We start from the raw sequence: 24,172 nt of genomic DNA on the forward strand, positions 1-24,172 counted from the left end.
GCGGGTACATCAGCGACACTCTCACCCGTCAACTGGGCCTTGGCATATCATATCATCATATCATGTCAATGGAAATACGATCGTCGGGCTCCCTCTGGGGCCTTCTCCCGTAAACGGGCTCCCTCTGGGTCTTTTCCCTCACGATATCTCCAATCATATCATCATGTCATCGTGTCATCGTATTAGTCACAACTAAATCACTTCCTTCAAAACGTGTTATCATATTTATCACTTAATAAAATCATGCATATACGTAATTTTTCCTTTAAACCAAACATGCATCGTATTTATCATAATTTCATAAAAATTCATAAACATGATGCATAAACATTTAAAACATGATAAAATGTGCTCAGGGCGCTGTCAGGACCAAAATCTCACCCGGGTGCAATGACCATTTTGCCCCTGGAAACCCAAAATTATCGTTTTGCCCCTAGACGTAAAATTTCACGTTTTTGACATTTTCTTAATTCCATTGACTCTAACATATCCCAAATAATTATTTAAGCCTACATGAATTTTTCCATATTTTTATTTAGCTTAAATCGATGACTTTTAAATTAATCTTTAACTATAACATATTACTGCGTTTCAATCCCGAATTAAACTAAACCTTAGCATAAAATTTCAAAATTAAAAACTTAGACTTCTAATAATTATTTGATCTTAAATATAATTTTTCATTTTATTAAGCTTAAATCTAGGCGTTTCAATTTATCCTGTAATTAACGTTTCGTGCGGCGACTAAATCTCGGATAAATCCAAAACTCATTATTTTAATCTGAAACTTACCAAACTCTTAAAAATGTCCCAAAAAATATTTAAAAGCATCCCTAGATGTAAACTCGAGCCCATTTCATAACTTAACCGAATTGTTTTAAAACTTAGACCGAGGTCTCGGTTTTAACCCAAACCAACTCGAAACTTAACCGAATTTTACCAAACTCAAAACATGACTTAACAACACCATACCAGACCTGAATCCACCCAATTTGAACCCCTTAGAACCCCTACAACCCTGCTGGTATGCTGCTGGATTTTCAGAACATGCCCAATTCAAAGCTCTAATTCATGCGCCTCGCTTAATTTCACTCCAAGTCTTCGTCCAATAGAACCAATCCTTACCCGAACACACCTAGACCACCCAAAGCTCCCCTTGGACATGCTAGACCCACGGCTAACCTCCCATGCAAGTCTACAACACAAGCACGATCGCTAGAACCCCGAAGGCATCCTACCGAGCTCCTCTCCTTCATGCGTGCAGCAGCTACGTCCGATGGTTTCAGCAGTGGTTGGGCCACCCTGGGCCGTGACTCAGACCCAACAGGGTCTGGTCCGAGCCCCAGTTTAGTCCTTGCACCACCGGCACCACCCCTACCTCGATCCCTCACTCGTGAAAGACACACCATCTAGAATACCCTTCGGTTCTTCCACCTACAGCAACACCGACCCGATCGAACCCCCAGCCCACACTTTATAAACTTTTTCAGCCTCTTAACACTCGATCCCACAGTCCCTTGCACATCAGTAAGATGAAAACATGAGTGGAGGCAAAGCAAATATACATTTCATGCTCAACCGAAACATACCCGTAAAAACGATGCATGAACTGAAAACAAAATGAATGGCACACATATCAGCATGTATTATGGCGTATATGATGCAGAAATAAAAGTACGTGGCGTGCCTTTGATTTTGTTTGAATGAAGACTTCAAAGAGCCGCGTGAAGGGAAGGCACCGGAGGAATTTCTTGCAAGAGAATTGATATGGCCGATGCTTTAGCTGAAGGGAGACTGCTGAAATCAATGGAGAATACAGCTGGGGGATGCTGGAAGACCGAGATAATGAATTGGTTGTAGAGGGTGTCGGTTGGTTTTCTTTGCAAGAACAAATGGAAAACCGAGGCACCCATAGCTCTTTAATGAAGGAAAAACAATTATAGTTGGCTGAAAAGGAGATGTGTCGGTTGGTGGATTGTAAATAAAAGGTGTAGGGTTATTAAGGTATTAATGTATCATTAACAATTAGATTAATTAGCTTTTATTTTAAATTAAAAGAGTTTAAGACCAATAAGCTTAAAAACTGGTTCATTAAATCCAAACACACTCCCGAAAAATATTTCGTGTTTGAAAGTTTTTGAAAATATTAGTCGAACCTTCAGAAAGTCTCCCGATTTGATTAAATTCGCGTACCGTTAAAAATAAAAATCATGCGGGTAAAATACCCCAAAATCCCATTTTTGAAAAATACACTTAAAAACACCTTATATTAATTTAATAAAAATTAACCCTGTAATAAAATAATTTTCCTGAAAATTCTCCGGTTTCCTTTCCTCGTTCGAGCGCGAAATGAAACTTAAAAATCATAGTGCATGAACTTTTAAAATTTCATGAATTAAATCCTATCATGCAATAATAATGCATAAAAATAATAACAACAATTTAATGAAATAAACATATATTTTATGCTTTAAACGAATTTAATAAAATACCAAAGAAATTTAATAATTTGCATGCATGTGGTTTACGTGGACTTTTCGATTTTTTTTGGGACGTTACACCTTAAATTTGGAAATTATCTCAGCTGAATCACTGAGAATACCCGAGCTCTCCATCAAATAGCTTAGCTGCAGACCGAATCTATTTGACTGCTTCGACGATTGAATCATATTCTTCAAGATATTGAAATTATTGCTGACCAGATCATAATTTATCCCTTCATGATTGCAGTCACTACTGAAATTTTTCCAACGTAAGAGCAGCAAACTAACCTTCCTTGGAAAGAATGCCTTTGGCAACAATGTCAACTAGCGACTGAATCTCTGGTGTAAGTCCTTTCTTGGGGTCGGAGACTTTGATTTTCTTGCCATCAGCTGAAAGAATAGTCTACATTTATTTGATATCAGCTATAGTGACTTCAGAGAAGTGGGACATACCCTCAGTTGGTAGTTGAAAAAGATTTCTGAAGAACTCTTAATCTATTATCAGCGTTTGGTTGTTGACTGTTACGGTGATTTTTCCTGTCATCAGAGACTGTGCTGCTTGCATAGATTGCTTGAATCTCTATTGGATAAATAACTTGAGTTGTCATTCCCAATAATTTATTCAGACCTGTAGCTTCTATCTTCAAAAATACGCTTCGAACAGATTCATCCGAAATAGATAGAACAAAGTCAAAATCAATTGTCATAGCATTAAGAAGGAAGGCTGGGGTTTGGTTTCCATTGGCGTAGAATTTTTATGCGAAAAATAGTTGCTAACAGTGTTTGAGTATCTAAAAAATGAATAAAATTTCCTGAAGAAAGGAGGCACAAATATATGTGTTTGTGACTAATCAAATATTTGGACATGTGTCAGTCCAAAATCAAACCGTACAAATAACATTTACTTCAACCATAAATATATAATGTAAATCTATTGAACTATTTGTAACCTAATTTCTATTAATATTCATTAAATGGTATAATTAATGAAGTAATCTTAAAATTCGCAAAACTTGTTACGGAGTCTTAACTGAATCGATAATCAGTTAAGGTATATGATAAGATCACTTCAATCAAGAACTGATTGATCAGTTAAAACTGAGTCAGTTCAGTTCAGGACTAACTGATAATTGTCTTATAAGTTAACTAACTATAATTCGTTTTCCCCCTAAATTAAGCAATAAGATAAATATAAGCCCTAAAATATTTCTAAAGTAAGAAAACTTAGTCTCGGGTTGTAAGGTCCAAAAATTTAATTTACGTAACCTGAATGCATGCAATCTAGGGTTTTTATTTAAATTATGTGTTTAATTATTTTTATGCATTTTATGCATAATTCATGCATGATATGATTTATTTCCTGAAATTTTATAAGTTCATGCATTAGAATTTCTAGGTTCATTTTGTGCTCGAACAAGGAACGGAGACCGGAGAATTTCCGTGAAAATTATTTTTATTACACGATTCATTTTTATTAATTAGTTTAAGATGTTTTAAAAGCATTTTTCAAGAAATGGACCTTGTTGGGTATTTTTATTTGCATGATTTTTATTTTGACACAATACGTAAATATTATCGAATCGGGGGATTTTTTGAGGTTTCGGCTAATATTTTCAAAAGTTTTCCAACACGAAATATTTTTCGGGAGAGTATTTGATTTAATGGACCTACTTTTAAGCTTGTTGGGCTTAAAATGATTTTCAACTTTATATTTTCAAATTAGGGCCCATTAATTGAATTATTAACCATTTAAATATTATGTAATTAACCCTAAACTAAAACTTATCCCTTCCCAACCAGCCGACACCCTCCCCCGATTAAAACACTCTCAGTTTCAGCAACCACCAACTGAGAAGCTCGGCCGTGTCCTTGTTCGTGCAAAAGATAGTTTTCGGCTCATTTTTGTTCATCAATCATCAAGGCACACTTGTTCTCCTTTTGATCCATCATATACGCAGATATTATGTGTGTATTATTTGTGAATCATGTAGATGTTTCGATCCATGCTAGTTTTTTCCTCGGTGGTAGTAAGCACATATCTTATTGTTCCACTTGTTGATTTCTCACGTTTCATTGATCATGGTTGCAAGGGGATTGTCGAGTGATGCTGCTGAAGGGTCTATTTCATCGAGATGGTGCTGTCAATAAGAGGAAATGAGCTGGTGGGTTGTACGCTAGGAACCGTGAGGAAGTGTTAAAGGTTTGCTTCGGGTTTGAGTAGATTACTTGAAAGGGCTGGGGACGACGGTGCAAGGGCCGATCCAAGGCCTAAAATAGACCATCATGGGTCTGAGTCATGGCTCAAGGAGGCTCAACCATCGTTGGAACAACCAAAGTAGCCGATCGATCGAGAATAGGAGTGGCCACGGTAGTGAAATCTCGGGGGTTAGAGCGTGTAGGTTTCTGCAGCATGCATGGGACCGAGGGGTGGTTCAAGTAGGTCCAGCAGGTTCTGATATTGGTCCCTAGTAACTTGATTCAGGACAGGCTTGAGCCGGTGGCGCCTAGGATGGTTGATCGTCGATTTGAGGGAGTTAGGGTTTCGATGGGTGACCTTAGCAAAAATTCCAGCAACAATTCAGGTCTGTTCGAAGGTTTAAGGGGTCTGGTTTTGGTGAATTAGGGACTCATATTGTGTGTTTTAAATGTGGTAAAAATTTGGGAATAATTTGGTCAAGTTTCGAGTCGATTTGATTAAAACTGGGACCCCGGTCCAAGTTTTAAAATGAATCGGTTAAGTTGTAAAATGTGATAGATTTTACGTCTAAGAATGATTTTAAAAAGGTTTTGGGACATTTTAAGGAGTTTGGTAAGCTTCGGGTCAATTTTAGAGGTCCAGGTGTAAAATGGTAATTTTTGGGTTTTTAGGGAAAAAATGGTCAGTTTGCACCCGTGGTGAGATTTCGATCCTGGCAGCGCTCTGAGCACCAATTTACCATATTTTAAATGTTTATGCATCATGATTCAAGATTTTTAAGATTTTATGAAAATATACGTTGTCTGTTTGAATTTATGGAAAATTGCATTAGTGCACGATTTTTATAAGTGATGTAAATGATGATGTTTTGAATGATGAGAATTAGTTGTGGTTATCGAAGTATATGTATATATTTAAGATGTATATGTAAATGATGATGATGAGGCCTAGAGACAATGGATGGGTAATCATGTCACTGATGTTCGACAGCTGCCGGGTACCGCAGTTTTATGTATGATGGATCAATCGTGAATGATGATGTACGATAATCACCTCCAATGAACTGAATTCGTTAAATGATGAATGATAAATGATGAATGATTAACGATGAATGATGATTAACAATGAACTGTTTTGTCACGTCACGATTGCATTTGACACGTTTACATTAAACTTCTAAAGTTCATGAAAGATATGTTGATTATGATATTTTTCACTTTTGTGTGATGTGAATAGGTATTTGTTATTTATGGTACAGGTGTGTTGAGTCTTTAGACTCACTAGGCGTATGTGATGTAGGTGAGTTCGAAGTCGAGGAGACTGGAGGTGTTGGACTGTGAGTTAGCAGGCCTGGTGGGCGACACGACCCGAGGACCTTATGATTCTCCGCACACTTATGATTTCATGTTGTTCAGAGGATATGAATATTTAATACGGTGTTTTATTTTACTGATTGATGTTAGGATATTACTCGTTTTTACTCCGCTATATTTTTATTGGTAATTGCTTACGATAATCTTTAAATGGCATTTCTAAGTATGATGGAATGCATGCGATTTATTTAAATGTCTATTTTCAAATGAGAGCCTTTTAAAAGATATTTCCGCACTTTTAAAACGGTAGACATTACAGTTGGTATCAGAGCAAGGCTCCTGTATAGGGTTGTGCCACCGCCAGCTTCAGCCCCTCAGTCTTCAAGCCTAAAGTCTGTAAGATTTTACGTTTTAAATGTTTAAAATGATTTACTGTTGTCACCTGCATGCTTTCATGATTTACTGTACATGTTTAACTACTTTTACTCTTTAAGGTTTATTGTTTTGAAAACTAGATAAATTTCATGAGGGGTTACGTTTTATATTGGACTATACTCAGATATGCCTCCTAGACGCGAGCTCATGGCGGGCAGAAGGATGATATCCCTGAGGGTGGCAGGGGCCCTCCACCACCACCACCAGGGGACCTCGCTACCCGAGTACTTGAGGGGATAGCGAGGCTCATGGAGCAGGCCCAACGGGCGCCTCGCCAGCAGACTGATGTTTTTGAGCAGTTCCGTCAGCTCAACCCGAAGGAGTTCGGGGGCACTACTGATCCATTCATAGCTGAGAGGTGGATTAGATCGCTGGAGCTACACTTTGAGCATCTTCAAGTGAGGGATGACGATCGGGCCAGGTGCGCCATCTATATGTTGAGAGATGATGCATCATTATGGTGGGAGGGAGCCGCCCATGCTGTGGACTTGTCCACCCTTACATGGGCCAGGTTCAAGGAGTCGTTCTACGGGAAATACTTTCCAGTTGACGTCAGGGGCCGCCTGACGAGAGAGTTCATGAGTCTCTGCCAAGGGGAGTCATCTGTGGTGGAGTTCATCCGCAAGTTCGGCAGGGGCTGCCATTTTTTGCCCATGATAGCGAGAGATGCCGATCAGAACCTACGGCACTTTTTGGATGGACTGATACCTACCCTTCGCCGGGATGTGATGTTGATGAGGCCAGCGAGTTACGATGAGGCAAATTCCTGTGCCTTCCAGGCGGAGCAGGCGCTCCGAGACATAGATTTTAAGCTGCAATGGAAGTGGCACCAGCCATAGTCCTGTTCCCAGCCACAGAAGAAACAGTTCTCTGGACCACCGAGGCAGCGGGGGCAGCAGAAGCCCCAAGGTCAGTTCTGGAGACCCCAACAGCCGAGACCCCCTCAGGCGCCAGGAGCGCCTAAGCCAGAGGACAGGCAGACATGCCCGTAGTGCAGTAAATTCCATATCGGTAAGTGCTTATGGGGGGAGCTTCAGGTGTTTCGTTTGTGGACAAGAGGGCTACAAAGCAGCAGACTACCTTAAGAGCAAGGGCCCCACTACTGGACGGGCCAATGTGATGCATGCTGAGGAGGCCGATGCAGAGTCAGACTCGACACTGATTACCGGTAACCCTTTTTTTTTAAGATTTTTTTTCGCATGATTGCTATGATTCAATGCTTGCTTGTGGATTTTTTTATTGGGATTGACAACATAGATAAAGTTTAGGATGCATCCTCTACCTAGTTGGGAATAGGAATTTTATTATTGAATTGAGGAATTTTAGGGACCCAATTGTAATAATAACAAATGATTTAAGGACCAAATTGAAAATTTTGAACTTTAAGGGACTAAATTGCAATTTTTGATGTTATGAGGCTCAATTTCGAAATTTTTGGGGAATGATGTTTGGGTTAATTCAGTGATATTTTGAGGATTTTGGATTAATTGCCGATAAGGAATTCCTTAAGTTCAACAGTATTAGATTTGATGGTATGTTTTGTCGCAGGGAGGATATACATTGCAGGTGTAACCACGCATGCATTGCTAGATTCAGGGGCTACACATTTGTTTATATCCAAATCTTTTGTGAAACTACTAGGAATCATACCAGTAGCAATGGATTCAGGGTTCAGAGTATCGATTCCATCCGGAGATCAGATGTTTACTTTCTTGATAGTGAAGAGATTGGAGCTCTGGTTACAAAAGTATGCAGTACAGGCAAATTTGATTGTGCTACCACTACCGGAGTTCGACATCATATTGGGTATGGACTGGCTATCTTCTCACGGTGCAGTCATAGATTTTTGACAGAGGTCAGTTTCTGTCAGACCGCCCAGTGGGAAGATGTTTCTTTTCGAGGCAGCTAGACATCAGTAGATACCGCACGTCATTTTATGAATGTGTGCGAGGAAACTTATGAGGAGAGGCTGGCAGGCGTTCTTAGCCATCATCGTGTCAGAGATAGAGCCAAACAGTCAGAGACTGGAGGACATTGATGTAGTCAGGGAGTTCCCTGGAGTTTTCATTGACAATGTTGTAGGCATCCCACCAGACCTCTGGTGGACTTTTCGACTGAGCTCATGCTTGGGATAGTGCCGATATCGAAGGCACCCTACCGGTTAGTACCTACAGAGATGAAGGAGCTCAAAGTTCAGATTCAGGATCTGTTAGATAAGGGTTTCATTCGCCCTATCTTTTGTCCATGGGGCGCACCAGTTCTTTTTGTTAAGGAAAAGGATGGCAGCATGAGACTGTGTATCTATTACAGAGAGCTGAACAGGGTTACAGTGAAGAATAAGTATCTATTGCCGAGGATCAAGGATTTGTTTGATCAGCTTCAGGGAGCCTCAGTGTTCTCCAAGATAGACCTTCGATCCGGTTATCATCAGTTGAAGGTGAGAGAGTTAGATATGCATAAGACAACCTTCCGGACGCGTTACGGGCACTATGAGTTCTTGGTGATGCCCTACGGCTTGACTAACGTGCCGACAATCTTCATGGATCTCATGAATCGCGTCTTTCAGCAATAGTTGGATCAGTTCGTCATAGTCTTCATTGACGATATTCTGATCTATTCAAAGAGAAGAGTAGAAACAATCAGCATCTGAAGACAGTATTGTAGACTCTACAGGATAGACGACTGTATTCCAAGTTTAGCAAGTGTGAGTTCTGGCTTGACAAGGTGTGATGCGAACACAGAAGGTCAAGCCCCAAGGAAAGCATGGGACCCTTTAGAGTTTTCGGAGGGACCAATTACGAGGGGACGATTGAAGAAGTTCAAGGAAGCGTTGCATGGACTTATGAGCCAAAGAGACGGACTTACAAGTGGGGTGCATAGTGCGGAAGGCTTCGTGACGCATGAGAGTACGTGTGAGGGCCAAAGGAACATTATTCAAGCGACTTGTGAACGGCCGAGGCTACACGGACCCAAGCACGGACCTGTACACGGGGTCCGGGTCCATTACACACAAGAATGAAGAAATCCAGAGTCTACACGGACCCGAGCACGGACCTGTACACGGGGTCCGTGTTCTTTGTTTGCTGGAGAGTATTTTTGGCCGAATGTACACGGACCCGTACACGGAGGCCTACACGGGGTCCGTGTCTAAGACGGCTTGGCGAATATATTTTCCTTTTTAGTGTTTTAATTTGTTTGGTAACTAGATTTGTGTTATCCTTTGATTACTAAAACATATTTGGACGAAAATTCAGGCACAATTCAGATCATTATTGATAGTTTATCAAATTTTGAGATTTTCTCTCAACTTTTTCAAAGCTTCGCTTTGTGTTCATCAAAAATCAAACTTATCAAGATTCGTTCTTGTGGCGTTTGTCGATTGATTTCATACGGATTGTCAAGGACAAGTTCTTTGAAGGTTCGTCTGTTTCTCAATTGTTTATCGTGAATATTTGTTGCTAAGTTTCATAATTTAGAGGTGAATATCACAAAACCATACTTGATTCAAAAGATCGGGACAACATCGATCCTTGTTCATTATCGAATCGAGGGCGCGATTACAATTAATCGTGTTTGCTTTTCGTTCGTACGAGGATTCACATCATTTGGTATCAGAGCTTAGGTTCATTGAATTTGAGTAAGTATCTTTCTGTCTTAAGTTTTCATATCTGTGTTATTTCTTCGTTAGTTCTCAGATCTGCTTTCTGTTCTATCGTTCTTCGTATTTTTTTTCGAGAATCTGTGATTCTTAAAATTTTGGTGTCTTTTTTTTTGGAGTTTTGAGTACTCAAGCCAAAAAAAAAATACCACCAAAAATCCGAAAATTCACCATTATTTCTTTTTCATATCTTGTTCAATTTCCTTTGGAGAGTCATATTCAATTGCCTCTCACAGTCAATTTTTTTTTATTATATATCTTCAAATTTCTTGTCTACGCAGTCCAAGTGAGTCGGTCACAATTGTTCACGAGTTGAAACTTGATTGTTTGATATACTCAAATACAAAGCTTGAAGCCTTTGAGAGAACTCTCGAATTTGAGTGACATTACTTGAGTGCGAGTGAATTTTCTTTGGAGTGGCTAGTGAGTATTTGTTGTGAGCAAAAAAAAAATAAGAGAGGAGAGACGAGTGAATTTTCTTTGGAGTGACCGTGAGAATTTGGGTGAGGACTATTTTGTTTTCTACTAACGTTTTCTTGCAGGTAAAAATCTGTAATTAAAATGGAGAGGGAGGTAGGAGATAATTTGAACCAAGGATTATCTAAGGTTCAAATGGAGGCGTTGTTTGGGCATTTTAGTAGTATGATGAGGAATGAATTATAGCCATTACATGAGAGGTTGGATAAGATTGAAGTTAGTGCGAGTGGGAGTAAATCCAAACCTAAGGATTTGGGTAGAGAGGATGAGGAATATGATTTGGGAGGAGATGAATAGAGCCAAAATGAAAATTGGGGTAGGAATGGGAGAGGTCGAGGATTTGGTAGAGGAAGAAAAGAAGATGTACAGGGTAGATACGATGGGAATAAGGAAGATGGCAATATGGGTAGTATTAATATGAAAATTCCATCATTCCATGGGAAATCTGACCCGGAGGCGTACTTAGAGTGGGAAAAGAGGGTAGATTTCGTGTTTGAATGTCACCACTACTCCGAACAAAAGAAGGTGAGGTTGGCGGTGGTTGAATTCTTAGACTATGCTCTCATTTGGTGGGATCAACTAGTGACCACTAGAAGGAGTTATAATGAGAGACCTATTGAATCTTGGGATGAGATGAAGAGGGTCATGAGGAAGAGGTTTGTGGCCAATCACTATTATAGGAAAATGTTTAAGAGGCTATAAACTTTGAGGCAAGGGTTAAAGAGTGTTGAGGACTACTATAAGGAGATGAAAGTAGTAATGATTAGGGCAAATATCGAGGAGGATAGTGAGGCGACCATGGCACGTTTTCTTTGTGGTTTGAACAGGGAGATACAAGATAAAGTGGAGCTTAGGCACTACTTGGATCTAAACGAGATGGTGCAAATGGCCATAAAAGTGGAGCAACAACTCAAGAGGCGAGGAGTTGGCCGCACCAATCAAAGTGGGGGTTCGTCATATTCTTGGCGAGCAAATGGGGCAAAACGTGATGCAAGTAAAGTGGTGACCAAACCCAAGATGGAGACCAAGCACAAAACGCCTAAGCAAGGAGTGCAAGGTAAATCTTGAACTCCTCTTACTCGAGCTAGAGATACTAGATGTTTTAGGTGTCAAGGGTTGGGTCATATTGCTAGTGAATGTCCTAATAAAAGGGTAATGATTTTAAATGACTATGGTGAATATGAGTCTCAAAGTGAGGAGGATGACGAGGATGATGAAATGCCTGCGTTAGAGGATCCTGATGAGGGATATGGGACGATTGTTGGTGAAGCACTAGTGACTAGGCGTATCATGAGTGCCCAAGTCAAGGAGGAGGAGACTAACCAAAGGGAGAACTTGTTCCACACGAGGTGTTTTATAAATCAAAAGGTTTGCAATCTAATTATAGATTGGGGGGGGGGGGGGGGGGAGTTGTACCAATGTGGCTAGTAGTGAGATGGTCGAAAAATTGGGTTTACCTACATTAAAGAATCCTCAACCATATAGACTTCAATGGTTGAATGATTGTGCGGAGGTGAAGGTGAACAAACAAGTTTTGGTGTCTTTTTCTATTGGGAAGTATGTGGATGAGGTCTTGTGTGATGTGGTACCCATGCATGCATGTCATATCTTGTTGGGTAGACCTTGCCAATATGATAGGCGGGTGACACATGATGGGTACAAGAATAGGTATTCATTTATGTTGAAGAAGGACTCCATTGTTTTACTTCCATTGTCCCCAAAGCAAGTGTTAGAGGACCATTTAAAAAAAAAGAGAGAGATGAGGCCGAAAAAAAGAGTGAACTAAAAAGTGGGGTGACCTTTGAAAGAAAAGATGAGATGACTGAAAAAAAGAGTGATCAAAAGAGTGAGATAGCCATACAAAAGAAAAAAAAGAGGAAAGAAAATGAGGGGAAAGAGGCCAAAAAGAAAACATATATGGCCCAAAAGAGTGAGTTGAAACATTTAATGCACACACATGAACCACTTGTGTTGATTCTTTATAAAGAGATCCTCTTTAACACAAGTGATATAGCCGGGTCCCTTCCGAGCATTGTTGTTTCACTTTTGCAGGAATTTGATGATATATTTCCGGAGGAGCTACCTCAAGGACTACCACCATTGAGGGGGATTGAGCACCAAATTGATTTGGTGCCCGGGAGTGCATTGCCAAATCTTCCAGCTTATAGGAGCAATCCGGAGGAGACTAAGGAGCTTCAACGGCAGGTAAGTGAGTTGTTAGATAGGAGTTTTGTGCGTGAGTCCATGTCTCCTTCTGCTGTACCTGTTTTATTAGTTCCTAAGAAAATGGCTCATGGCGTATGTGTGTGGATTGTAGGGCAATTAATAATATAACCATCAAGTATAGGCATCCCATACCTAGGCCAGATGATATGTTAGATGAGTTGCATGGTGCTTGTATCTTTAGCAAAATTGATTTGAAGAGTGGTTATCACCAAATTAGGATGAGGGAAGGTGATGAGTGGAAAACAGCTTTTAAAACCAAGTACGGGTTATATAAGTGGATGGTCATGCCTTTTGGCTTAACTAACGCTCCTAGAACCTCTATGAGATTAATGAACCATGTCTTGCGTGCATACATAGGAAAATTTGTTGTTGTTTACTTTGATGATATCCTAGTATATAGCAAAGACTTGGATGAGCATGTTGGTCACTTGAAACTTGTGCTAATCACACTAAGGGTTGAAAATCTATATGCTAACTTAAAGAAATGTGATTTTTGTACAAGCAAACTTGTCTTTCTTGGTTTTGTGGTAAGCTCACAGGGGATACAAGTGGATGAAGACAAGGTAAGTGCTATTCGAGATTGGCCATCGCCTACTACTGTTGGTGACGGCGGTAATCAAGAAGAACGTTCCATTCCATTGGGGCGAGGAGCAAGAGAAGTCCTTTAATATTATCAAGCAAAAATTAATTAATGCTCCTTTACTTGTTTTGTGAGAACCCGGATCTTTCGAAGCAAAGCACCTCAAAAAGCTCGGGAAGTAGCTCAAAAAGAAGCCGAGGCAATGCTAAACCTTGAGAATTGAGGGTACGTCACTCGGAAGAGGAAACCCTTAGCTCATAAGCTAAAACCCTCAGATCAAGGAAGTTCATTCATTCTTGGGCAGAAAACCCCTAGCTCATGAGCTCAATCTTTCAGCTCAAAGAAGCTCAACCATGCTTGTCCTAAAAAGGCCAAAAAGAGAGCTAAAGGACTAAGACATATTGATGATGCAAGAAATGACCCTTTAGAAAACCAAGGTGACATTTAAGGATGCATGAAATTTTGAACCCACCATTATAACTAGTCTTGGACTTGGAGAACACATGGAATTTTGGTCTACAATTAATCACACCATTATTGGCTTTCTTGATGGCCAAGAATTCGGCCAAGGCGGTGGCAAGGTGGAGAGTTTTTTTGTGTGCCTATAAATACTACTCAAATGGTTGAGAGAAGGCACACCATCAAACCTCTAAAATTTCGGTCCTCTCTCCCCCTCTCCCTAAACCATTCGGCCGAAGTAAAGGAAGAAAAGGAAGGGAAGATTTTGTGCAGTCCAGAGTTTTCTAAACCATACCAGAGGGCTCCCCGATCGAAGACAATATTTGTTGGAGTTGCGCCGAAGTGCTGCCGAAATTTCAAGAAAGAACTTTGTATAAAAATCAAGTAAGTGGGCTTTTGTTACTTATTTTTGTTGTATTTTAAACCTCGATATAAATAAAGTGACATGCATGTTAGTGTGTCCTTATTTTCGAAAAATCAGCATATTTTATTTTAAAATTTCGATCGATCTTATGTTCTCTTATGTGCTTCGAATTTCTTGATTCCGCTGTGTCAGTATGAAAACTCTGAAATCTGAAAATCTGAAAAGTTCTGTCTGTTACTTCTGAATTCTGTTGCACTGTTACGATTCGAAGTTGAAATGGGACGAGAATTGTGATTCTGTCTGGCCCCCAATGGTGGGTATAAAACCATTTCTGTCTGGCCCCCATTGGTGGGTATAAAACCATGTTCTAGCCTCACCCCTAAGAGGACTAACATATTGGGGACAATTTGATCATGGAAATGAGATGAGTAACAGTGTTCTGTCTGTTTCGATCTGTTTTGTTCTGAATTGTTCTTATCTGTTCCTGAACTGCTCTGAATCGTCTGATAACCTTTGTGTCATAACTGTTTCGTTTATGTTATGATGAGTTAAAAGTAATAAGATTTGAAAGTTTGTTAAAGAAATGTTTTAAAGATTAAGTTCTATATGTATCATTGGAAATCGATCGACCCCCACTTGCTGAGTGTTTCCCAAAACACTCACCCCTTACAAATTTCAGATTAAAATGAAGAGCAACTGAATGAGGAGGAACAAGAAGCCTTCTGAGGATGGTAGCCGATGAGAAAGATACAAGAAATCAAGACTTTATTTTCCTTTTGTTCAGTTTCCGCATTTGCAACTCTGATGTATTTTTATTGTCAATGTAAAGACAATGTTTTATTTATGAAAAAGACTGGTTTTTGGCATTTCGATACGAGGCTTAATTGTTTTCAAGTAATTGTTAAACAATGCCGGATGTCACAGACGCTTCGGACACGGGGCGTGACATTTAAATGGTATCAGAGCCGCCAGGTTCATAATCCCGCTGTGATTTTGACAGACAAAATTTGAAGAAGTCAAATTTTGGCAAAAGCCTAGTACATTCTGAAACAAACTCTCATCCTTTCCAAAATTCTTTGAGAAATTCGAAATCTATTTCCTTCAATCGTTCTGCAAACTCTTAGTATCGAAAATCCCACGACAACATTGTTTGTGCCTTTCTATTCTTTATTCGATTCTGAAATTTTAACTCAACGGATGCCTTTTTGCTCGTGCTCAATCCATCCTTCGCAAGCGTCAACATACCATGGAAAACCAAACACGAGAGATTGCAACCCTTAAGGATCAACTCGCTATAGAAAAACAAGAGAACAAGAACTCGTAAAGATTAAGAACCTACTTCAAACTGATATACAAAGTCTCACCTATCGCCTTGATAGATCAAAGAGCCAGCTCGCCCTAACACTACGTAACCCATCTCGCATGATACGACCCCTAATCGAAAGTTGATAGTAAAGATTGAAACTGAGAAGGATCTTGCTAACCGCTCTTTTTATCAACATGAAGACCTTTCTAGCAAGAAAGAACGTTACATCTCCAAGCTTCATGGTGATATGGATAAAATGCAAGAATAATATAACTATATGCACCTTGTCATGGAAAACATGGAAGAAGAAGAAGAAGCACCTATGGAAGTAGTGGAAAAAGAACAGTGATGATGAAGAGATGATAAGGTAGGCTGGATTGGTATTATGGTTATATGATACGATAAGAAAGAAGTGTAACATTTCTTTGCGAATGTACAAAGATAAGTTGAATTATATTTTTGGGAACATACCTATCAGAGATAATTTGACTTATATTTTTGGGAATACAAATAATCTGATATAAGTTGACTTACATTTGGGAATTTACTTATCGAAGATAAGCTTCCGACTTAAGATGAAATGTTTGATTCGGGGATAATAAATTATTTATGAAAATATGAGATAAGAATTATATAAGTTTTGATATTCAGATATAAAAGTTTATTTTTATATCAATAATTAACGGTATGGACATTTAAATTTGGGATATGAAGCGATAAATTTAAATATGTAAGATTTTGGAATATTTAATAGAGGTAAGAAACAATAACTTAAGTTAAAAAAAATTAAGGTCATTACCTTAGGTAAATAAAGAGAGTTATGAGATATTGGTGGACATCGAGGGAAATGTAGCATGCATAATAGGTTCTGACTCTTTTTATAAAAAGAAAAATAGGGGAAAGATTTGTGGATAAAGACATCCAACGAAACTTGTTTGTATTAAAGCATGTTAGGCTCATAGTTTTGATTAAAGACAAATTTAGTAAAAGAAGAATTGTTTGAGGAATTAGTTTCTTCCGTACAAGGTTGAAAGAAACTTTAACTAGGTTATTGGGACTTAAGTCAATAGACTGATAAGGAGTTATGTTCTAAGATTCTATATTGATTTTAAGTTTTGAGATATTAATCGTGATAATTTTAAGATAGAATAAAATAAGTATGGATACGCATATATTCAGTGCCGATTTTATTTAGTGTACTATGGTAAATTTCAACGTCATTCTGAGAATTGGTTGGTTGGAAAAGAATCATGCAATGGTAAATGGTCGGGGTAAGAATGCCAAACTCCAATCCAAGAATAAATCATATTTTATGGCAAGGATAAGGAACATAATTCTTTCCTTTCTGCCTCTCAGATCTAGAAAGGCATGGAGTACGGGAAGAAGTCTAACTAGCAATAATGAGAGAAGCAAAAGAAGGAATTAAGCTCAAGATATAAAATATTCCTGTGGTAGCGAGCTTCGGAAATGTTACTTTGAATTATCTCAGACTGTGAAGTAGAATTCGAAAGTAACTTGATGGTTCGTGCTACACTAAAATCTAAGGAACCCTAGCAAATGGCTTCAGTTAAACTCAAGAAGCTAAAAGATCAATTCCAAGATTTGTTAGTCAAAAACAAATCTGACTAAGTGCCTCTCCTTGGGAGCTTCAGTCTTATTGACACAAAAGAATGGTGAAAGCACAAGATAGTGTGTCGATCTACAAAGAACTCAATAGGATAAAGAACAAATGTCATCTTTCAAGAATAAATTACCTTTTCTATCAGTTAAAAGGATCTAAGATCTTTTCGAAGCTCTATCTAAGGTCAGACTACCACAATTGAAGGCCAAGGCAGAGAATATTCCTAAAACAGCCTTAAAAAGAAAAGGGTATGGACACTATGAGTTCACGATAATACCTTTTTACCTGACCAATGCTCCAGCAACATTCATAGAACTCATGAATAGAGTGTTCAAGAAAATTCCTCGACAAGTTTGTGGTAGCATTTATTGATGACATTCTTGCATATTCAACAAGTGAGTAAGACCGCAAGGAAGATCTTCGTCTTACTCTACCGATGCTCAGAGGAAAATAACTAAATACTAAATTTAAGAAATGTGAATTTTGATTAAAAATTGTCACATTATTCGGTCATATAATCTCTGAAATGGGCATATCAGTGGATCACAATAAGGTGGAGGCAATCATAGACTGGCCTTGATCGAATACTGGAATAGAAATTTGAAGTTTTTGGGATTAGTTGGCTATTAAGAAAATGTGTTGAAGGATTTTCTTCCGCTCACCAAGCTCACTCAGAAGAACTATAAATTCAATTAGAGTGAAGAATGTGAGAAGAGTTTTTAGATCTTGAAAAAGAAACTCGTTTCTACGCTAGTATTAGTACTTCCCGAAGAAGGCAAGAATTTCAGAATTTACAATGATGCATCAAAAGAGGATTGTGATGTGTTCTCATTCAAGAGGGCAAGTAATTGCCTATGCAACGATGAAATTAAAATCATGAGAGTGATAAGTGCAAGATTTGCACTTACTTTACATTTAAATCCATTTTGAATTATGCTTGTTTCGAACAGAATTATGCGTTTTGGTTTGTTTTTGTTGTCATTCCAGGAGTGGAGAAAATAGTGGAAACGAAGCCAAGTAGATGCAAGAAAACAGAGCCGTGCACCATAAAGAATAGTTGAGAGCAGGTAGTGGACAGAAGTACGCGCGCGGTCGCGCCACTTCACGTGCAACCGCGCGCGCACAGAAGAAACAGAAAAGCCGAGAGGTACGCACGACCGCGCCATATCACGCGCACCCGCGCGCGCGCAGAAAAGAGCCACCGACCAGAAGCTTGCGCGCGGCCGCGTGACTTCATGCGCGACCACGCGCATACATACATGGGCCAGCGAGCAGAAAGGCGCGCGCGGCCGCGCGAGATCATGCGCCACCGCGCGCACCGAGCGTCCAGAAAATCTATATAAAGCCGCATCCTTGGTCAGAAAAGAAGTCCGTCTTGGGGAAGAAAGAAACGAGAGAAGACACGCCGTTTTGGACGAAAATACAGGGAGAAGACTTGGAGCGAAGGCGAGACGAAGGCAGGACACGCGAAGATCGATTACAAAGACGAAGAGCGACGAATCTGGGGACAGAGACGACACTTTGGATTTGTTATCTGTCTTTTGCGTTTTTATTTTCTCATATGTCAATGTCTAAAACTTTTAACATGCGTCGTTTTTATTTCGATTTCGTGATGAACTAATTTCTCATTCTAGAGAGAATGATGTAGCTTAGTGGACACGATGATTTGACGTGGTTATTTTATAAGATTGAATTCCATTTCATGTTTACTTTTGTTTCTCTGTGTTTATTGCACTGCAATTTACTGGCCATAAATTGTTTGTTGTTTGATTAATTCTACAACTCGGGAGAGGGACTAGGATTATAGATCATTAGAACACATCGTTAAATGTTTATAGAGTTCGGAAGGCGTATAACTTTTGCGAGGCTTAGTAAGAACATTGTTTGCATTTATCTATGAAACTTAGATTCTAATTAGGAATAATTGAATCGAAGTTGATAGATACAGTTATTCGTCACTTGGGAAAGGGGGAATAAAATAATCTAAGTGTTCTTGGCCATTAAATAATTGGAATTCAGGAATATAAATTCAACTGTGAATATTTATCGTGGAAACTTTGTGAAATCATTTCTCTAGATATTTTCTCTCATTATTATTTCTCAATTCGGTGATTTAATTAATTCATTGTTTTTAATTAATTCGTTCAAACAACCCAACCTTTTATTTGATTCTTCTAAATAAAGTTGAGACTATTTTAATTACGAGCACTGATATACATTTTTTATACACACTCCTCGTGGGATCGATATCTGTACTCTAACCAGTACTAAAAATTGACACCGTACACTTGCGGTAGTGAAAACCCTCAACAAGTTTTTGGCGCCGTTGCCGGGGAGTGTCTAATTTGAATTTATATCAGTATTGTTACCAATTAGTCTAGATTTTAATTTAGAGCTTTTATTTTTTATTTTATTTTATATTGATTGAGTTTCCCATTTTTTCTGCTTGACAGTGTATGCTAAGATCGCAAAACTCTGATTTGCTTATTTTTGATCCGGAGATCGAAAGAACTGCGAGAAGATTAAGAAAAGCAAGAAGAGAAGAGATCCAATCAATGGCTGAGAACAGAGAGAATGACAGACATGTCCAGCCAGAGGCGATTCCTATAAGAGATCACTTCCGACCAGTGATCAACAATCATTACTCTGGTATTGCAAGAGGAACCATCAACGCTTCGAGCTGAAGCCTGCGCTGATAAACATGGTTCAACAGAAACAATTTGCTGGAACCGCCACGTCTGATCCTCATGTTCATTTAAGGACCTTCTTGGAGATAACAGATACAATAAAGATTAATAATGTTCCTGATGATATTATTAGACTGCGTTTGTTTCCGTTTTGTCTCAGGGATCAAGCTAGAGGATGGCTCCAATCGCTTCCCTTGGGAAGTATCACGACATGGCAGGAGCTGGCGACAAAATTTCTGGCAAAATACTTTCCCCCTGCAAAGTCTGCACAGTTGAAAATTGAGATTAGCACGTTCAGGCAGACAGATTTTGAGCAATTGTACGAGGCATGGGAAAGATACAAGGAGTTGTTGAGAAAGTGCCCGAACCATGGCTTTGAAGACTGGGTGCAAATTGAATTATTCTACAACGGTCTAAATGGGCAAACAAGAGGAACAGTGGATGCTGCAGCTGGTGGCACGATCTTTGCTAAATCTGCCGAGCAAGCTTATGACTTGCTTGAACAGATGACGATAAATAGCTACCAGTGGCCTTCTGAAAGAGCAGGAGTAAAAAGGACAGCCGGAGTGTATGCTGTGGACCCTATCACATCACTCACTGCACAGGTGTCCGCACTGACCACACAACTCGCAGCTATGAAAAAAGTGAGCATATCAGAAACTGAGAGTCCATCGACTGTTGCTGAAGAACAATCTATTACTGAAGAAGCCCAGTACGTCAACAACAGAAATTTTGGAGGATTCGGAGGATATCGAGGTAACCCTCCCCCTAATACTTATCATCCAGGATTAAGAAATCATGAAAACTTTTCTTATGCAAATAATAAAAATGTGTTGAATCCTCCACCGGGGTTCAATACATCAAAGGGGGAGGGAAGGCCTTCATTTGAGGATTTAGTTGGGACATTTGTTGTTGAATCTGGTAAGAGGATGTCTAGAACTGAGTCTAGACTTGACAACCTTGAGACACATATGGCAAGTATTGGTGCTACTTTGAAAATCCTGGAGTCGCAAGTTGGGCAAATAACGAAGCAACTCACGTCTCAACCGTCAGGCGCAGTTCAAAAGACTGCCGACCCAAATCTGAGAGAGGTGAATGCCATTTTTATACATCATGAAGACACTTGTGTGGTAGGCAGAGAAGAGAAGGAGGTTGAACTTACACATGTTCGGGATGAAAAGCTAAGTCCAACCAAAGGAGCCCGAGGTAAGAAATCTGAGAGGTACGGTTTAAATCAATGCATTGATATTTCTTTACTTCTCTACCCCCAAAGATTTCTACAATTACAAGATGAATTTCAAAAGAAAAAAGGTCTTGAAGATCTCAAGAACCTAAACACTAATATTGAGTTTGCAGATCAGGTGGAGGGTGAATTTACCAAAGGAACACGAAGGAATGTTCCTCAGAAGTTGCTAGATCCCGGTGAATTTATTGTACCATGTGAAATAGGGGGTCATTTAGTAGAAAAAGCTATCTGTGACTCAGGGGCAAGTATAAATATAATGCCAAGATCTCTCTACGAGAAACTTGGATTGATCAAGATGAGATCCACCGAATTAAGCGTGCAGCTGGCAGATAAATCGCTGAAGGTGCCATTGGGTATTGTGGATGATGTTGAACTGAAGATTGACAAATTGAAAGTTCTAGCAGAATTCTTGGTACTCGATATGGAGAATAGTCAAGACGTTCACGTCATTCTAGGACGACCATTATTGGCTGCTGTTGGAGCTATGATTGACGTGAAACGAGGAAAGATGACCATGGAAGTGGAAAGTCAGCTGGTGGAAATAAGGGTATCCAAGAAATCATACGACCCACCATGAACAGGAGAAAGTCGGGCTGATGACGTTAAACCAAGCGCTGTGTGGGAGGCAACCCACATTTATTTATTTATTTTTTGCATTCATTTTGTTTTTATTAATTTATTTCAATTTTTCATTTATTAATCCTGATTTTTTTTATTTCAAGTATTAATTTGAATCATTTTATTTTTGTAGGTTATTTTAAAAAAAAAAAGGGGCGAAAAATCGGACAGACGCATGCGCGCCACCGCGTGAATTCGAGCGCAGCAGCGCGCCCAGGACCAGTGGGCAAGACCAGAAGCATGCGCGCGGCAGCGCAACATCTCGCGCTACCGTGCGCCCTCAACAAAACTGTAAAGAACAGAAACCCGCGCGCCCCAGCGCGAATTCTCGCGCAACCGCGCGCATCTCATTATCGAAGGACACCCGAGGAGCGCGCGCGGCCGCCCACATCACGCGCGACCGCGCGCCTCGTAGATCCAGTTTTTTTTTTAAAAAAACAGATCTTCCTCATCTCCTCACCCATTATTTTCAAACCCTACTCCAAAATTCTCTCCCACAACAACAGCAGCCGCCTCCTCCATAAACTTTCCTCTCAAAATTCTTCTCCTCCCCAAATCCAACACCTAACCTTGCCTAAATTTCTCCCAAAACCCCTTCAATCCACCTCCTCCTCTCACAAACACATAACTCATCTATCCCACAACCAACAGCAGCAACTGCCGCATCCGCTCGGGCATGCCGCCGCCGTCGCCGCCCCTCGCCGCCACCTTCCCCTGCCGCCGGGTGTCATCTCAAGCTATTGTCTTTAAGGTTAACGTTTCTTCTACATTATTATTGTCTGGGATAATTTGCAAAAAAATCAAGCAATTGTTGGTGCCATTGTGCTCTATATTTGTTGATTATTGGTGTGGACACAAATTGAAAATATGCCGCCGAGAAAAAGATCAAAGGATGGGGCTTCCTCGTCTCGTTCCTACGATGCTCACAAATTTTGGAACTAGGAAGCCTTTCAAGTATATGAGAGCACTATATCTCGATCTATTATTAAGGAAAGAGGGCTAGATATGAGCAACCTTGAATGTGATATAATTGAGGAAGTTGTGCGAAGGGGATGGGTAGATATAGCACAGTCTCCGCCAGACGCTGTGATATCCGTAGTCCGGGAATTTTATGCGAATCTGAGAATCAAACACGACGACTACGGAGTTTTGGTGCGCGGACAACTCGTCTATTTTGATTCGGCCACCATTAATGCAATCTACAATCTGCCGGATTTTGACAACGACGGGTACACTTAGTTGATTACTGGGAATGTGAACTACGATGAGATTATCAGGACCTTATGCATCGAGGGTGCAGAATGGCGCTTGAATCAGGGCTCCCCAGTCACTCTGAAGAAATCTGACTTACTCCGTGATCCACGCAGTTGGGCTTCTTTTATTCTCTCCCGGATCATGCCATCATCACATCAGACAGAGATTACAAAGGATAAAGTGGCGTTGATCTACGCCATAATGACTGGGAGAACCGTCGATCTTGGGAAGCTCATTCACAGTTTTATCATGCGTGCTGGCATTGGACTCATGACCGTCAGTCTCCCTTGTGCACATACTATTACTGCCCTATGTCTTTATGCCGGTGTGCAATGGGGCTCCGATGAACATGTTTTGAAAGCCAAAGCCCCAATCACAGTTTATAAAGCTTACCGCCTGCGAGGAGGACGAGAAATAGAACAACAAGAGGCTAGGGCAGATTACAACCAAAGGGCCAGACAACGCCATCCACCGCCACCACCATCAATTCCTCGATCTAGTCTGCGAGACGGGATGTTCCGAATGGAACAAGAGTCGCGAGCTTAGCGCCGAGAGCTGGCCGAACACCGACAAACTACTAATACCTTCATGTCTTTCATGATGGACTTCACATCGGTGATCGCCCAGCGTTTTCCACCTGCTGGACCCGGGGATGTTCCCTTTCCACCACATCCAGCATGGCCACCACAGTACCCACCACCAGATCTTCCACCGCCGCAGCACATGGACGAGGATGCCGAAGATACTGGAAATGATGATTCGAGCCCCGAGTTCTGACACTCGGGAGCGAGGTATGCGTTGTCATGTTCTTCATTTCTATTCATTGAGGACAATGCATGTTTTAAGTTTGGGGGGAGGTAGAAGTTTCTTGTTTTGTTTTTTTTATTATTGCTCAGTAGTTAGTTTGATTTTTTTATTGCATGCTAGATTTGTTAGGTAGAGTCATGGATAAGAAAAATGTGTGGCCGATGATGAAAATTGAATTGTGGTCCTGAAGTTTATATGTGTTCATGATAACTTAGGAGTCACAAATATTTTGCACTGTCGTGTTTGTTGATACTATCGTTGCTTAGAGACAAGTTGCATGCCTGTGATGCTAAATAGATGAGGGAGATCTGATTCTTGGTAATTCTTGGATGACATTGATTGAAACTTTTGAAAACATAGAAATGATCTAGGCAATTTTTTTGGACAATATCTTTGGGCCTATATTCTTTGTTTACTGTCAATTGTAGCCCTTTGAACTTC

General features: G+C 40.0%; 1 protein-coding gene across 1 annotated transcript; it reads left to right on the forward strand.

The window, feature by feature from the left end:
* Positions 1-19,820: 19,820 nt before the first annotated feature.
* On the forward strand, positions 19,821-21,629 carry LOC142528355 (uncharacterized). Its single transcript, XM_075633397.1, has 2 exons — positions 19,821-20,562; positions 20,941-21,629. Exons 1-2 carry the CDS (start codon positions 19,821-19,823, stop codon positions 21,627-21,629), a joined length of 1,431 nt encoding a protein of 476 aa, XP_075489512.1.
* The last annotated feature ends 2,543 nt before the right edge of the window (positions 21,630-24,172 follow it).

The sequence above is a fragment of the Primulina tabacum genome, chromosome 16 (genome assembly GCF_025594145.1).
Source record: "Primulina tabacum isolate GXHZ01 chromosome 16, ASM2559414v2, whole genome shotgun sequence".
NCBI classification, from domain to species: domain Eukaryota; kingdom Viridiplantae; phylum Streptophyta; class Magnoliopsida; order Lamiales; family Gesneriaceae; genus Primulina; species Primulina tabacum.

Bases quoted from the DNA above. Each gene is read 5' to 3' on its own strand.
- LOC142528355 (XM_075633397.1), top strand. From the start codon at position 19,821: ATGGTTCAACAGAAACAATTTGCTGGAACCGCCACGTCTGATCCTCAT. The intron at 20,563-20,940 runs GTAACCCTCCCC...CTTGTGTGGTAG, and splicing joins AGGATTCGGAGGATATCGAG to GCAGAGAAGAGAAGGAGGTT.